The sequence below is a fragment of the Ursus maritimus genome, unplaced genomic scaffold, assembly GCF_017311325.1.
Source record: "Ursus maritimus isolate PB19 unplaced genomic scaffold, ASM1731132v1 scaffold_1, whole genome shotgun sequence".
Taxonomy (NCBI): Eukaryota; Metazoa; Chordata; class Mammalia; order Carnivora; family Ursidae; genus Ursus; species Ursus maritimus.
The window spans coordinates 22,720,510-22,737,279 of NW_024423343.1; the positions used below are offsets into that span (position 1 = coordinate 22,720,510).

A 16,770-nucleotide genomic window follows, 5' to 3' on the forward strand; every position below is an offset into this window, starting at 1 on the left:
TGTAATTTTGCATATACCTATGATATATTAATTCATATATGTAAAATAATAAGTTAAATGTATTCTGGAGTTGCTGACATTAATATTCTCTAAAAAGCAAATTTAATTTGTCACATGATAACTACAGGAATAGACAACAAAAAAGTTATACATCATCTCTAAAATGGGAAGCATCAGATGCTTCTATAAACTTGTCAGAAATCTGGACAAAGAAAATCAAGAAAAAAATGTCAAATGCTCACTCTTTTACAGTAGTTAGGGCTTTCATATAAAGATATATTTTGTGTTTCCAGGCTAAAATGATGCACCTTTTAAAATGCATATTTAGATAACCACCATGAATTTCCAACAGTAACTTTATTTTTTTTCTAAAAATTTATTCTTTTATTTTAGAGAGAGAGACAGAGAGGAGCAGAGGGACAGAGAGAGAATCTCAAGCAGACTCTGAGCTGAGTGCGGAGCCCAACACGGGCTCTGTCTCACAACCCCGAGACCAGGACCTGAGCCAAAATCGAGTCAGATGCACAGCTGACTGAGCTATGCAGGTGCCCCTCCAACAGTAACTTTAAATCTTAAATTTTATGAGTAAGAAATTTTACTGGGACATGTATTTAGAGAAAAATACATAAAATAACTATATATAACTCATTCAACCCTTTCAAGCTTAATTTTTAAGTGACTGCATTACTTAGCATGAGTGAGAAAAAACAATTTTTGGACCACTCTGAATCTGTCAGTATACTCAAGAAATTATATAATTTAGGTGGTTTTACTAGCCAGAGGTAAAAATAAACAAACAAATAAATAAAACACATCTTATAATTGTTTCTAATTGTTATTGCTGAATAGCATTTTAGATTGTTTCTTGCTAATGTATATTATTCTAAAACTCACCATATTCTTCCTTACTCAAAACTCAATCTCACAATACCAGACAGGTATTAATATACCAATAATCCATGCCCTTGAGTCTTAATACTTCTTACATTATGCTTTAAAACCATAAATATTGTACAATATGTCCTTCATCTCTATTATCTCCAACTTTGCAAATGAATCATAAAGAGCATGAAATATATTACCAATGAAATATTATATATTATAAACACTAAGCTCAATTTTTATAATTTACTTGGTGTTATCTCAAAAACAAACTGACATAATAATCCCAAACCAAACTGAAATAGAATCATCACAGAAAAGTTCATTCTTCAAGTGAAAACTGCTTTAAACTATCTTAAATGGGATGTTTCTGTGTTACGGGAACCTATAGGCTACTAGTAAAACTCAAATGCAAATGAAAGAAATCATCCTTATAAAGATGAGAATACTCCGCATCGTTTTAAATGTGCACCTCATTGGTGACTATTATTCCTAAGACTATAGTTCTTTCCAAAAATAGAGAAGTAAGACACACAACACCTCAGAAAGCTAGTCACTCTCAATGATAGTCGTTTTGCATCTCTAGAGCTAAGGAATTAATCTTCAGATCAATGGCCAAGTAGAGAGCTCCTCTAATAATTTATAATGTGTGGCTAATCAGTGGCACCTTCCATAAGGTAAGTTCTACTGGGACTACAGCTTTATTTGTCCAGTTTGGGACTATATCCCCAGCTCCAGGGATATGACTTGGCGCATAGTTGGTAAATACGGAATAAAAGAATAAATAATCAATTTCTAAATAAGAAAGCAATTTTTATCAATTCTGTGGTCTAATCTAGTAAATGAATTAAGAAGTTGTAGGCCAAATGAAAAGCAATGACTTTTCTACAAAGTGAAATTACTCCTAGATGTATCACTTCTTGCAGGACCCATTCTAGGTTGTGAGGTGGCCAAAGGCCAGACAAGGGGATAATCATTCCATGTTTTTTGACTAAAGATGGTCTGGTCCATTTTCTATGCAGGACACATATTAAATTATTTGAAATTTCTATGAAAAGTATATTCTCTAGTGTTTAATTTAAGAAAACAAATTCATTATTATCCAAATAGGCAGTATTTCCCATCTAATAATATGGTTTTATATAAGAAAGTAGATTAATTCCACCTATATTTTTATTGCTTGCTATTTTTACATCATCTAGTCTACTTCTTTTATTTTGATTTGATGCATTTGGACATTCACTTCATTTCAGTAACAACGGAATCAAATCTTAGAGTTTACTCTAAATGAAAACCATTTCAGTAATTTCAAAACAATATGTCAGGGGCACGATAATACTTAGTTTTTGCTGTCTCAAATAAATGGGTTTCAAACAAGTTGGTTTTGTAGTCATTGATAAAGCCTAGGTAAATAAATATTTTGATTAGGTACATAAAATATTTAAGATGGTCAATTATTTATGTAACTCTAAAATTAATTTTGAGCTAAATGTTTAAACTCACAGCATTAATACTAAAATATGTACATACACCAATGTGGGTAGACATGCACATACATACACACACATATATGATCAAACTTTAAATATAAAAATACATGTGATTCTACTTTTTTACTTCATGTATACTATGGCTATAGATAATTTTATTTTAATATATATTTTTATTTTAATATATATTAATGAAGAAATATACTACACCTTTTTAGTCATTAGCACTGAGGAGAACTAAAACTCATCTATTAACCAGATCTTTTTTGGTGGGGATGAAAAAAGGGTGTTGCATTTTTTGTATGTTAAATTGTTTGCTTTGATTGGTGGGAATAAAGTAATAAAATATCATGTTTTAGTATACATATATGCACTCATTGGAATATCCTTAGTTTCACCTATACTCATCTAAATTATTTCTTTTTTTTTTTCCAGGATTTTGTTTATTTTGGAGAGAGAGAGAGAGCACAAGCAGGGGGAGGAGCAGAGAGGGAGGGAGAAAGTGGGGGATAGAATCTCAGGCATACTCTGTACTGAGCATAGAGCCTGACTTGGGCCTGGATCTCACGACCCTGAGATCACGACCTGAGCCAAAACCAAGAGTTGGACCCTTAACTGACTGAGCCACCCAGGAACCCCCAAATTATTTCTAATAAACAGTTTAGCTGGTTTGTAAGATAACAGAGAGTGCACCTTATTTAGCACAAGTTAAATACAAATTATAGAACTCATTTATATTAAACAGTTTTGTAAATATATAGGGCCAAATTTTGAAATCTTAATGACGTCTACCTCTTTTATTGATCAACCAAGATACATTGACATCAAATTTACTGGAGTGGACAGAGTTGCTTGAAGCATTCTTCACACGTACACAAAAAGCCAAATTAGTTGTGAGAGCTTCATGATTTTTAAATCATTCTATAATTTACTAAATGACATCAGAACTCTAGCTTTAACATATTTTTCTTCATGAAATAGGTATTTCTTCAATAATGCTTATTAATTATGTACTGTATTGGGGTGAAGATGAGAGTGAAAAAATATATTTTTTTTCATTTTTTATGCTTATCTATATATTTATGTTCAATAATATGCAGGTATAATTTAAAGCCTATATTTCAAGGGGAAACTATTCACTTAAATATAAACAAAAATCCAAGAACATGTAACAATTGATTTATTATCCATGGAATGGGATAAATTGATCACAAGAGGTCAATTTAAGTATGTTACCATTCCTTTTAATGTAACATAATTATGTTTCAAGGATTGCTTTAGCAGCCTATTAATATATACCTTGGATGCCTTTTCAAGTAAAAGAAGGCAAACTGGGGGGCTTTACAATACCAGACAGGTATTAATATACCAATATCCATGCCCTTGAGTCTTAATACTTCTTACATTATGTTTCAAAACCATTAATATTGTACAATATGTCCTTCATCTCTAATATATCCAACTTTGCAAATGAATCATAAAGAACATGAAATATATTATTAATGAAATATTATATATTATAAATACTAAACTCCATTTTTATAATTTATTTGGTGCTATCTTAGTATTACTAATTTATAATAAAAATTAATTTTTCCCATTTTAGAGTCTACATTGGTGCATTATTTGCCCAGAAGAAATTAATAGTACATATTATTAAAAGAAGATAACTCATCATAAGAGAATCTTAATATTTTACATTTCCTTTTTCTTAATTTTAGCTGTTCCCTTCATCCATAGCCTTCTATTTCTCTTATCTCATCCAGCCCAGGGGTTATGATTGGAAATGAATTATTAAATTAAGAAGGAAGCAATGCTACTGGGCAGGATGGAACATTCAAATCTCTTCAGTTGAAATCACCTGTTAGATGAAAAATGAGAAGGCATTCCTCATTCTACAGCCTTTTCTGGAATGCCAGTTGATGAATCTGCTTGGAAAAGTGTTTTATAAAGTTCATGATAGTGTTCCAGCATAAAGAGAATGAACCTTTCGATTTTCAGGTGTCTCAAAATTTAACAGGGTAATCTGTTTTCTCTTTCTCTTTCAATACACAATTCCTCAGCATTCCTGTTGGCTTTGTCTTCCAAATCTATCCAGAATATAAAAATTCTTATTCTCCTCACTATTCCCATTATGGTGCAAACCTTTACCATCTTCGGCCTAGACTGTGGCAATAGCTTCCCAGGCAGTCTTCCTGCGTTATCTTTGTTCCCCCACCCCTCTCCTACCATAGTGCCATCTCAGCACAGTAATCAGAGTCATCTTGTGAAAGTGTAAAACAGATTATGTGACTGTTCAGCTCAAAATCCTCCAGTGCTTTCCTATCCCATTGAGAATAAAGGTCAAGTCACTCAAATAAGCTACAAGATCCTGTCTCATATGTGCTCCCCTACATAACTAACTGCCCTACCTCTGCCATTTACTCATCTGCTCACACTACTCCAGACACATTGGCCCCCTTCCTGCTCCTTAGTCACAGAAATCCTGCCACCACTAGAGGGGAGCTCACTACTAAGGAAAGCCTGAAATGTTCTAGATATCTTTTTTTTTTTTTTTTTTTAGATTTTATTTATTTATTTGACAGAGATAGAGACAGCCAGCGAGAGAGGGAACACAAGCAGGGGGAGTGGGAGAGGAAGAAGCAGGCTCATAGCGGAGGAGCCTGACGTGGGGCTCGATCCCGGAACGCTGGGATCACGCCCTGAGCCGAAGGCAGACGCTTAACCGCTGTGCCACCCAGGCGCCCCTCTAGATATCTTCTTGGTCTGCTGTCTTACCTACTTCAGATTACCCAAATATCAACTTTACAGTGAGAATTTCCCTGACCATCTTGTTTAAAATTGCAATTCTTCCTAATGCCCACCATTGCTTTCCAACTTTCATATTTTTTTCTTTACCAAACTTGAGACTTTTAAATACTATACGTAATTTTTTTTTTGACTTATTTTCTGCCTCCCAATAGATGCTATCTACATGAAGACAGGAGCTTTTTGTCAGTTTTGTTCGCTGCTATGGCTTAGTGACTAGAACAATGCAAGTAACAGAGTGCTCAATGCATATTTGCTTCAAAATAAATTTTGAAAAACAAACCTGTAAGGTCAACTACATGAAAAGTAATATTTCTATTCTATCAGCTTGACTGCAATCAGCAAAACTGATTCTTGTCAGTAAATATAGTCAATACTACTATAAAATTGAGATTCTCAGTATTTTATTGTTTAAATGAAATCATTATTATTGAATCAGTTTCCCACTAATGGAGACACTAATATTTAATAGTTGTACATTGTCTTATAATTTACTATTTTTACAGGCATTAACTTCCATGCAAACCAATTATTTAACTTAAAGCTATTGCTATTGGCATGTAGGATTTTAGAGGCTCCAACAGTATTGCAACAGAATTAAGGACGGGAAATAGAAAGAGCAAGGGGAGAAAAAGTAGAGGGAATTGAATAGATATTTATTACCAGTACTGAATTTCTATTACCACTCCATCCAAATAATATTGAGAACAGTGGCAGGGCTTGTCTTAGCTGCCTTATTACTACGTCATGAGGGGAAAACATATCACTGGACAAACAGTAGTGGGTACCTAATTTTGGACTGGGCAGGCTAAAGTGCTATAACAAATAGACTGGAAATATAGTGTCTTAAACAAAAGGGAAGTTTTATTTCTTATTGCTTAAGAGTCCAGAGCATGTTGCAGGCCAACTGAAGGTAGAGAATGGGGGTGGCTTTACTTCAAGCAGACTGATGATTACTCTGTCATTTTCAGTAATTGGCTTCTAAGATTACTCTTGTCCTTGTCATTGATATCCCATCTCACCACAAGGGAAAAAGAACATAGAAATGGCACATATCACTTCAACTAATACTCTGTTATAGAGAACTTAGTAACATAATCACACTCAACTAAAGGGAGGCCAAGAAAAAAAAATTTAGATAGTCAGCCAGGCATCCAACTAATAATATGGAAATAGAAGAGAGTGGCTTCTGGTGAACAGCTAGTAGTCTCTGCCACAGCGTGGCCTTTTGCCCAACAAACATCTGTACCATCCTTCCTTCCACATGTTCTCACTGACCTCCCACCCTGTGCACCGAAGGAGACAACACAAAGTGCTACTCCTTTATGGCATGATCTCTGCATGACGCACAGTTGGCTCCATTGCAGTCAGAGTCATCTCATGTTCTGGTGACCAACCAAATAATAGACAAGTTTTCTGCCTTCTCCATCACCGCAAAGAATGTACATTGAAGCAAGGACAGAATAACTGCAACACAAACTCCAGTACAAAAAGTAGAAAAATGGGGAACACCCAAGAGTCTCTAGTCTAAATAGTGATAGAATCCTGGGCAGGCATCATGAGGAACTTTGCCATGGCACTGAAGAAAATTCCTTGATTGAATCATGTCTCTCTTCCTAAAAGGAGCTCCTGTGCCCATGGTTCTTTGTGGCCTCTGGCTTTGTTTATGGAAGGTTTTTTTCTTGTCCATTATCCCCTATGAGCACGTCTAAAGGGGGTACAATGGCCTGTGCCTTCATTGTGCACTGTAAAATACTAGAAGTGAACTTCCTTTGAATGCAAGTTCAGGGCCTTGAGGACCGTTTTATAGTTTGAAGAGTCTGAAGGGTCAGGGTTCTTAAGAATAGGCTCATTGCTTTCTTGTCAATAAAATTCTCTCAAAAACTCCCAAGGTTTCCAACATATTTGCTTCCAGTCAATGTAAGGCAGGAGTAATCACAAATTACCCTTCTAAACATAGTTCTTAAACCTGCTTTATTTTTCTCACTCAACTTAATCTTGAGGGCATCTGAAACAATACTCCTGGATATAAGGAGAGCAGATATATATCTCACTGTTTGGGGTCCAGAAGCCATTGAGTGTTACAAACACCTCTGTGTCCTTCCATCCTTGTTTTATTTAAACCACTCAATTCTTGCCAGTGTGATATCTTGTTACAGCAGTGGGGGCAGCTATATTCAGTAACATTTTGGCTTTTCCAACCCCCTCCCCTCAAGCTAGAAGCTAAGCAGGTACATGGTCTGCCTTCCAAATATCAGAGTGATAGTCTGGTAGAGCCACTCAGCCAAATACCCAGCTACCATGGGAGAAATGCAACTAGGAGTCACCCAGAATACCCTACCTGATATTATAAATTACAGAAGCATTGCATTTTCTCTGATTGCTTCAATATTGTTGCATTTAAAAATTACACATAATCTCATTGAAGGTAGTGATGGAGTCTTAAATTTTTCTAATATCTGTAATGCAATGGAACACTGATCATTTTATGAATATTTATTGATGATCTATGCTTTAAAGAAACAGGCCATTTTTTATAGCTGACTGAGATCTTTTCTGATTTTCCTATCCCATTTTAACCACTTTATAGATTTATGTAGGATAAGACAGAACAATTAAATTTTAGTTTAAATGTAGATGGGAGGAGGGAGAGCACTTTCTCCACACGTATACGTTGATTTCTTATCATTCATGCAACCGAACTACTGCATGCCAAGGAGAGTACTTAGAATACAATGGTATGTGAGAATGTGTGTGTCTGTGTTTGTGCATAAGTGTGCATGTGTGCTTTAAGATTGACTTTTAATAAATATATTTGAAAATTAAGGTAGAAGTCAATGATCACTAATTGAAACACATATAAATTTCCGCTTTATATAAATAATCATTCAGAAGATCATTGAAATACTCCTGCTAATTATTCATAGAAACTTTGTGGAGTGTTGACGCATCCAAACTAATCGTACCACAGATACTGTTCAGAGATTCTTATTATCATTTAGTAAATGTGGCTCTTGATCTGGGATTTTTTATGTTAATTACGATTCTCAGTTATCCAACTTTCTGATAAGGAGCTAATTGGATGCTTTTGGCAAGTAATGTTCAATTGAGGAGCAGTTGCAAGGCTAGGGACCTGACATCAACTAAAAAATGCCCAAGACTAAGTCAGGAGCTCAAAGATAAAAGCAAATTATAAAAGAGAAGAATATATTTTAAACTTCTCCTTCTCCGGTGAACAGTAGAATCTATAAATTTTTTTATTAAAATCTATGTGGCATCAGGACAAGAGTATACGACCCAGCACAGCACAACTTCTGCCACCAACATCCTACCTACCAACTTCTCCCCTTAAATCAATAAGCCAGTTCCAATAACCTATGAAATTATAAAGGTACTAGTTTTAGACATATCTACAAAGTACTGATCCATGAGTAACTTTAAATTACAACCCAGTGTTTTGAATATGACTCAAAGATATATCAATAGCCACTATAAAAACAATCAATTTCTCCCTTATTTGCCATTATTTGTCCACTACCTCACCTTCAAAATTGATATATATTTGTCTGTCTTTGGTGATGAAAGTAAGCTCTTGACATTGATGGCAAATTTGAAATACAAAGAATTTTTGACACCAATTAGGAACAATTTTATATCAATTCTACTGGGCATCAACTGGAAGATAATATCTGGATATCAGGATCATGGAGAAAAGTCATTAGATCAAAAAGTTTGAAATCATTCTAAGTAGGGCTGAGTCTATTGGGAATTGATTTTTCAACTATAGTTTTTTTAAACACTGAATGATTAAAACATTGGAAAATATATTATATTTTAGAATGCACCACAATCTTAGGATTTTCATCTAAGCCAAAAGTGATAAAAATTAAAATTAAAATTCGACACGTGTTAAAACTTCAGTTATAGAAAATGAATAAGTCTTACAGATCTACTGTATAACACAGTACATATAGTTAACAACACTGTATTGTATATTTAAAATTTTGCTAGATTTTATATTAAAAGCTCTTGTCAATAATAATAATAGTAATAGTAATAAAAGAAGACAGGAAAAGGCTTCTGGAGGTGATGATATGTTTATGTCATAGATTGGTGGTGGTGTATACTGATTCATAGGTGTGTACTTATTACCAAACTCATCAAGTTGTATATATTAAATATGTACAGCCTTTTGTATGTCAATCATACATCAATAAAGTGTTTTTTTAAATTCCAGTATACTATTATAATAAATATTTATTAAATCTGATCACATAATATAGAAACATAATAAAATTAAGAATTGCATATGATTGATTACTCCAGATAAGCAAATGGTATCCATTTGAGAATTAAAACACATCTTAAATTATCACTACTCTAGATAGAAGTAAGTTTAAATTATATTATTAGGAACCATGTTTTCCCATGCAGAATATGCCAAACATTATTCAGTTGAATCTGAATAACTCAGGTGGGTTATGTTATTTATTCATTAATGTCCTGTATCTGTCAAGTCAGGAGACATAACTTGTACCTATCATTTTAACAGTAAGAATTTAATATATGGGATTGTTACCTATGTATAAAGTTGTTAAGTAGATGATTAAGTAGAGAAAAAGAGAACTGCCACTGTAGGAAAGAGCTACCATCCATAGGACTTAGTGAATAAAGGAAGTAGGGTGGATTGTTGAAACCTAGAAACTTGAAGAGGGGTGCTGTAGAACTGAAACTTAGCCCTCTGACGAGGGGCACTTGTCTACTGGTATGGGTGTTCCTCAGTTCAGAAAAGGGGCCATGCTGAGCTGGGAACACAGACCTCTGAGGAGGGGGTGCTTGTTTGCTGGAGCTAATGTCTCTGATGACAGCATGATGCAGCTTTTTGTGCAAGCATTAGAAAAACTGCCAACTGGATTTATCTGCTGTGATAAGAACAAAGTGCGATTGCTGAGGTGAAGTGTTGCTAGGGTGATGCTCACTGGTCCTGAAGAAGCCCATAGGAACAAGACAAGGAGAAGCAAGTCCCTTCTTTCTCCCCCAGCCTTGCAGTCTCCTACAAACACCCCCTATTGCCAAAGCCTAACGGGGAGTATGCTGACAAAGCAAAAATGTAGTCTGCAAAGTTCCAGCTGCAGCATCACAAAAACAGGTATGGAAGAGTAAGTTTGGTGCTGAGAAACAAAAGCATAATAACTGGTACATGGACTTAGGAGACAGTCAGCTTATGCATAGGACAGAGCATACCCCTTCAATGAATCCTCCCAGAAAAACTGTTGACTTTTTGCAAGCACATTACTTGCCCTCTTTCCTAAATATGTTACCCAGAATTCAAGAAAGAAAGGGAAGAGTTTGTTCAAGGTACTGTTTTACCTGTAACCCGAAATCAATAGTGTTTACCTTCACAGTGAGTCAATTTTTCTCCTACAAAATAAACTACAATAGCTCAGTGACAATTGTTTACCTAAATTTTTAGGCATCGTTATCACTCATATTTGGAATCTGGGCACTATTTCAATAATTAAAGTGATCAGAAGTCTGACTGATGATTTATAGTCCCTTAGTTAGCTGAAGCAGTCAGGATATTTGATAGAAGCTTTTTGTACCCTATTTTTATACCTAACAGGATATAATATCATACATAAATACATGGATGAGAGGTATCTGACACTGTAAAATAATAGATTTATCTGTCTTGAGTTAAGATAAAAATATAAAGCTTCTATATCCTTTCACTATTGTGCAGGACTTTGCATACATCAAATTACATTAATTCTTGCAATTTATGAATTGACAAGAAACATTTAATTTGGGAAAATATTATACCAAAATTAAACATAAAGCAAGTAATTATCTCTATTATATTCATGTCTATTAAATTGCAGGTTTGATAATAAAGCAATCCTGTGGAAGGGAGAACTAAAATTCTAATTCTTTAAAGTATTTTTTTCTCTCCTGCTTAAAACAAACAGCTTTCAATGAAACAATTCTAATCCTATTACATAGGCTTGATCTTTATATTTACATTTAGAAAGGACTTATTATATCTACAATGATTAATAGAGTTAGAAATGGATTTCACAGAGATTATTTCAGTAGCTTTCTATAATTTATCAAGCAACAAGTTTTTTATAATGTTTCCTGGTGGTAGCATTGAGGAAAAAAAAAAACATTACCCATGTATATTTATCAATGTAGAGAGTTAATAATGTTTAAAGTACTTCTTACCTATTAACATCCCAGATTTTGCTAGTTGTATCCAGTGAGGAAGAAGCCACAAAATCACCACAGGAGTGCCATGTGCAGGACCATACTGCATGGCTGTGTCCTTCAAAGGTCAAAATACAGTTGCCTTTAGACAGGTCCCATAATTTAACTGTAGTATCACCACTTGAAGTAGCCAATTTGTTGCCACTATTTGCAAGAATAAAAAAGGTAATTTGTTAAAAAGCTAATTTGTGATTATTTTTTATGAGTGGTTATATGCTATCAGTAATTTGAGTGTATGTGTAATCTGAGTTGTTTTTGCTTCTAATGATATACTAAATGCTTGAATCTTATTATCTTATTTGACTCCATACAATTAAATACTTATTTGTATTGTTCAGTAATTCAAGTTGATAGGACAAACTGCTGTTGCACACTTTCTAGATTAATTCTTCTATATTCTTCCAGATTAATTCACTAAATCAGTATTTTTTTTTTTTAGTATGTATTATTTTGGGGCTATGTGTTAAGTTCTGTGGATAATGTAGTCTCAGAATGATGAAATTTTAGACATTGGCTAAGATCATTTCAAAAACATTATACGATATAAAACAATAGACCAGCATTTTTTATGTTTGGATTAACTAAATGCTCCAGGAATGCAGTTCTGATGCTGAAAGCAGTGAACCAGGAATGAGATTTTGAGCTAGAACTTGAGAGAGGAAAGATTTTGAAGAGTTGAGTAGTTGAGGATGAGTCATTGGGTTTTCCATTTAGGTCATTGGTAGATGTTTAAAAAAGCAACAACTTTCAAGTAGTGGAATGCTAGTTTAAGAAATGAGTGGGTGTTAATGACATGAGCAGAAACATCTAGGACTTTTTGGTAAAATACTAATTCCAAGAAAACTTTAATTCCATCAGTTTCTTCACATTCTTCTGCATTGCACGCTCCTTCTATGTGTTCTCTTAGTAACTTTTCTTTCCCTGAATATAATGAGTTGCTTATTTGTAGTCTTTTCCTGCAATTTTTATTGAGAACTGTTTTTTCTCTCTGTTTCAATGGCATCAAGAGCTAGTATTGACTAATTGAAGTACTCAGCAAATGCTTCCAGAATGAATAAATACATGAATGAATGAATGAATGAATGAATGAATGAATGAAGTTATGCATAAAAAAATAGGGAAAGGTACTCAGTATTTCCAAAAGAGGAAATGGCAAGATCAAGATGAGTGTGTGCTTACTTGCTTTTTTTTTTTTCTTTTTATGCTGAGAGAAATACATTTTTAAGTGCAGGGGAGAAACAACCACTGGAGAGGGAGAGTTTAAATGTGGTGAAGGAAAGGTGGGTTACAAAGTGAAGAAGTTCTCATTAAAGTTGTAAAGTGTATCAATTTTACTTTTCAGATTAGCAGAATTAAAAAAAAATGACTCTATGACAGGTAGTCATTCACTAATAGATATTTAAAACTGTCTTTAACTTTGCAGCTGTTGTTTATTTGTACATATATTTGCCATCCAAAATTTTACTTTTTAATACTAAAGACCTAAAAATACATTTGTCTAAAAATATCCGTGCAGGAGTGCCTGGCTGGCTCAGTCCATAGAACATGAAACTCTTGATCTGGAGGTGGTGAGTTCAAGCCCCACAGTGGGCCTAGCGCTTACTTAAAAACATATCCAAGCAAATGTAAAAATCAAAAATAATTTAACCATGCCTCTTTCTCAGATCTGTCCTTCTGATGGACCAGCATGCTATTATGGATATAAGTCTCGCTCTAGGATAAGAACTACTGTAATGTACTTCTGTCTGGCTGAAAATTCATACAAGTTTTACGTTTTTCTCCCTAGCTTTAAACTATGTGACAAGAGAAACAAAAATCACAATAGTAATAATTACAACTGGAATGAAGCACTTCGAATCATCTTTATATGTGCCATCAATTGATATTTAGTCGACAAGAAACAATATTCTCATAACCTTTTAATAAATTGAGGTTGTTCCTCAGGTGTATGAACTCAACCAAACCCAAAATATACAGAATATGAATTTCTGAATTTCTTTGAAATGTTTTGGCTTTTCAAAAGACATGGTTTGAAATATGTAAAACTGTATGTTTTTGGCTCACAAGAAAATAAAGACAGTTGAGGACTGAGAAGGAGCAAGAAAGAGAGAAAGAATGATGGACCAAAATTCAAAAGGTGCTCTAAGTCACACAAGAGTCAGGGTTTCCCTCAGCTCCACACAAATAGGAGAAGTCAAAATCCTCAAAAAAGAGAATAAGTAGATCCAGGTTGTTAGCAAGTACACTAAATCATTCTAATTTACATTTGGTTAGCTTCTCATTCTGGCTCTGCTGGACAGCCCGCGTGACCTCGGACAGGCCATTTAACATTAACACTTAACATTTCTGAAATTCATTGTCTTTATTTAAAAATAAAGCTCCATTTAGCTTAAAGCATTGTTTCGAAAATCAAACAGGAGAATTCTTATGACAGCACATTTTTAATTCTGGGTAATATTCAAACTTGATACTGTTTTTAAAAAGATTCTCTTGTGATCTCCAGTTTAGTTTTTATGTGGAATTGCATACGCATATGTCCATAAATAGTAGAATGGAATTCAATTACTGCCATTACACTATAGTTTCGTACAGTTGGGTCTAGCCACTCAAAAGGATTATTTGAATTTGTAAAAGGACTATCAGTCACAATATTCTCAGTTACTATAGAATAGGTATGTACGATTTTCTGTAGCAGAACAACATATAACCAAATTGTATTAAAATATTTTCTCATTCTTTTTATAGGTAAAAGATAAAAATTTTGGTTTCACTAAGCTCATAAATTGATTATATCAGAAAAACTCTAAACTTAGAATTTAGATTACTTGGAAAACATTAAGATACATTTGATTTACGTTTAATGTGCCCAGTTTGTGAGAGTCCCCCAAACTTTAAGTTAAAAGTTGAAACAAAAAGGGCTGAGATGGCTTTCATCCAAGTTACTCTAAACTCTTAGCCTTTGATACAGAGCTGCTGGCTGTATTTGGCTGGTGAGTGAGGGCACTGTGACAGAGTAAAGTAAACACCAGTCCACACAGAGAACGGTCTTTTTTGAAGTAAACAGTGCCTACATCCAAGTGCCGTTCCCTTTGTTCTCAAATGATATATCCTTCTTTTGTGTAGAAATCTAGAATCAACCAAGAATCATAAGTAAAGTGAATTCAGAAGACAGCATTCTGTGTAGATATTGCAGATTCTAGCAAAAGCAGAGAGACAATATTGAGTGTTCAGGAAACAGCAGGCCTTCCCTGGCTGGCTGCAAAACCACTGCCCTTACTTGGTTGGGTATATTAGTTGGAGCTCCACATGTAACTTTCTCAGTTGCTTGAGAAACTTCAATTGGATTTTCAGCTCCGTCTTTCCACTTTTACGTAGGAATGGCAAGATGCTGGCAAGTGGACTCTCCCATGCCTGGTATACAGTATTTATAAGACATAGTATTTATTGTGTGAATGCGTGAATGATGTATGTAATAAGGAAAGAGCAATTTCAGTTGTGCATAGATCTGTGTTAACAGAATGGAAAAACCTACATAATTTAGGGTTATAGATATGAACAAGTTTATGTACAGCGAGACATCTTGGTACAGAGGACAGAAAAATGTTGGAATTATAAAACTACTAGAATGTTACTAATTCTTTTTATTTTGTTTTATTCTTTGCATTTATGTTATTGTGTAGGTTGTAGGTGCAAAAGGACAGAAATTGGTAGGTTAGTTTATGAAACTTTATGCAGAGATCATGAACAATGGTGTCATCCTGAAAATAAGACAGGGAGGCCCGGGAATGCCTTTAAACTTTTAAGTATCAATTTCAATCTTGGGGATTATTTTCTTATTTAATTCTCTTATTGTATTCAACATGCTTCTGAGTATTCTCTAGTTGTCATTCATATGTATGCATGTGACACATTTAAATGGAATATTCTTGAAAAACATAACCTGGGTAATTATTTTGGTATATATCATACGACTACTAAACTACTACAACTACTAAAATATAGTTCTCACCCTTTTTTGAAATTTCTAGGCATACCTTATGACTTTGTTTGGAAAAAGTTATTTTCAGAATATTAAATCTATTTTTTTCAGCTATCTCAAAATTTCTACATTTGACTCTTTTCTTTTTTCTTTTGATTCAGAGTTCTACAAGACACAGGAGATTCATTTATTCATTTCACAGTTAGTCATATGCTCCAGACACTGTACTAGACAACTCCATCCATCATCCCTCTGTGCTTCTCAAACACACCAAGCATTTTTCCCTCAGGATATCTGAACACACTTCCTCCGGCACTAAGAGGCTGTCTCCCCTGGATATTCCCATGGCTTCCTCCATGACTTCAGTTAAAGACCTTCTCTTCAACTTCACCTTATCATGGAGGGCATCTGACAATTCCACTTAAAATACTATCATCCCAACTTTTTGCCTCTCTGTTACTCTTTACTGTATTACTTTTCTCTATAGCACTTATCACCATTTATTAAACTATACATCACTTATTTATTGTCTCTCTCTCTCTCTCTCTCTCTCTGCCAATGGAATGTAGCATATATGAGAGCAGGAATTTTTTTTAATTCGGTGCTATATCTCCAATGCTAGCTTCATACTTAGCGCATAGGGAATCTCAATAAATAGCTATTGAATCAATGTATTAACGCATGAAACACAATTATGAATATGCCAAAGTCCCTTAAGTCCTATTTATTTATTTATTAAAATTTTTATTTATTTATTTGACAGAGAGAGAGAGGGCACAAGCAGGCAGAGCGGCAGGCAGAGGGAGAGGGAGAAGCAGGCTTACCGTCAATCCTATCACGTTGTGGAGTTTAAAATTACCATCTCTCTGGGCTTAAAATGTGAAGACCCAGCTATTGCCTCTTTTCCCACAAAGTTCCAGAAGATTCCTCATTTTCATTCAGACCAGGACCCATGCCTCTTTCTCATAACACCAGAGGCATGAGCTCTCCATTTGCAACCCCCCTGTCTGTCTCTGGCCCTGGGTTCACATGGTCCATGGGACAGGGAAGCCACTCTCTATTAAGAATATTTTTGCCATGTGTAGCAGACCTTCTCTATGTTCAGACTTGGCTGGCACATCACCAAGTCTGCTTACACACTGAAGGAATTGCTACAACCCAATTTTTTCTCTAGCGTTTGGGTCTCCCCCAAACAGTTCTATGATAATTAATTATTGAGGTTTTTTTTTTTTAAGCTCATTAACTTATCTAATTCCTCCTGAGTGTCCACTATTTACCAAAGATACAAAAGATATGAAGGATATGAAGTACACGTGTGCCTCAAATTATTTACTTTTTTTTTTT

General features: G+C 34.5%; 1 protein-coding gene across 1 annotated transcript in view; it reads right to left on the reverse strand.

Annotated features, from left to right (window-relative positions):
- Nucleotides 1-16,770, reverse strand: part of SPAG16 (sperm associated antigen 16) — a 943,910-nt gene that overhangs the window by 463,099 nt on the left and 464,041 nt on the right. Inside the window, exon 12 of the mRNA XM_040641105.1 lies at nt 11,406-11,591. Coding sequence (XP_040497039.1) covers nt 11,406-11,591 — 186 coding nt within the window. The remainder of the gene's footprint in view (nt 1-11,405; nt 11,592-16,770) is intronic.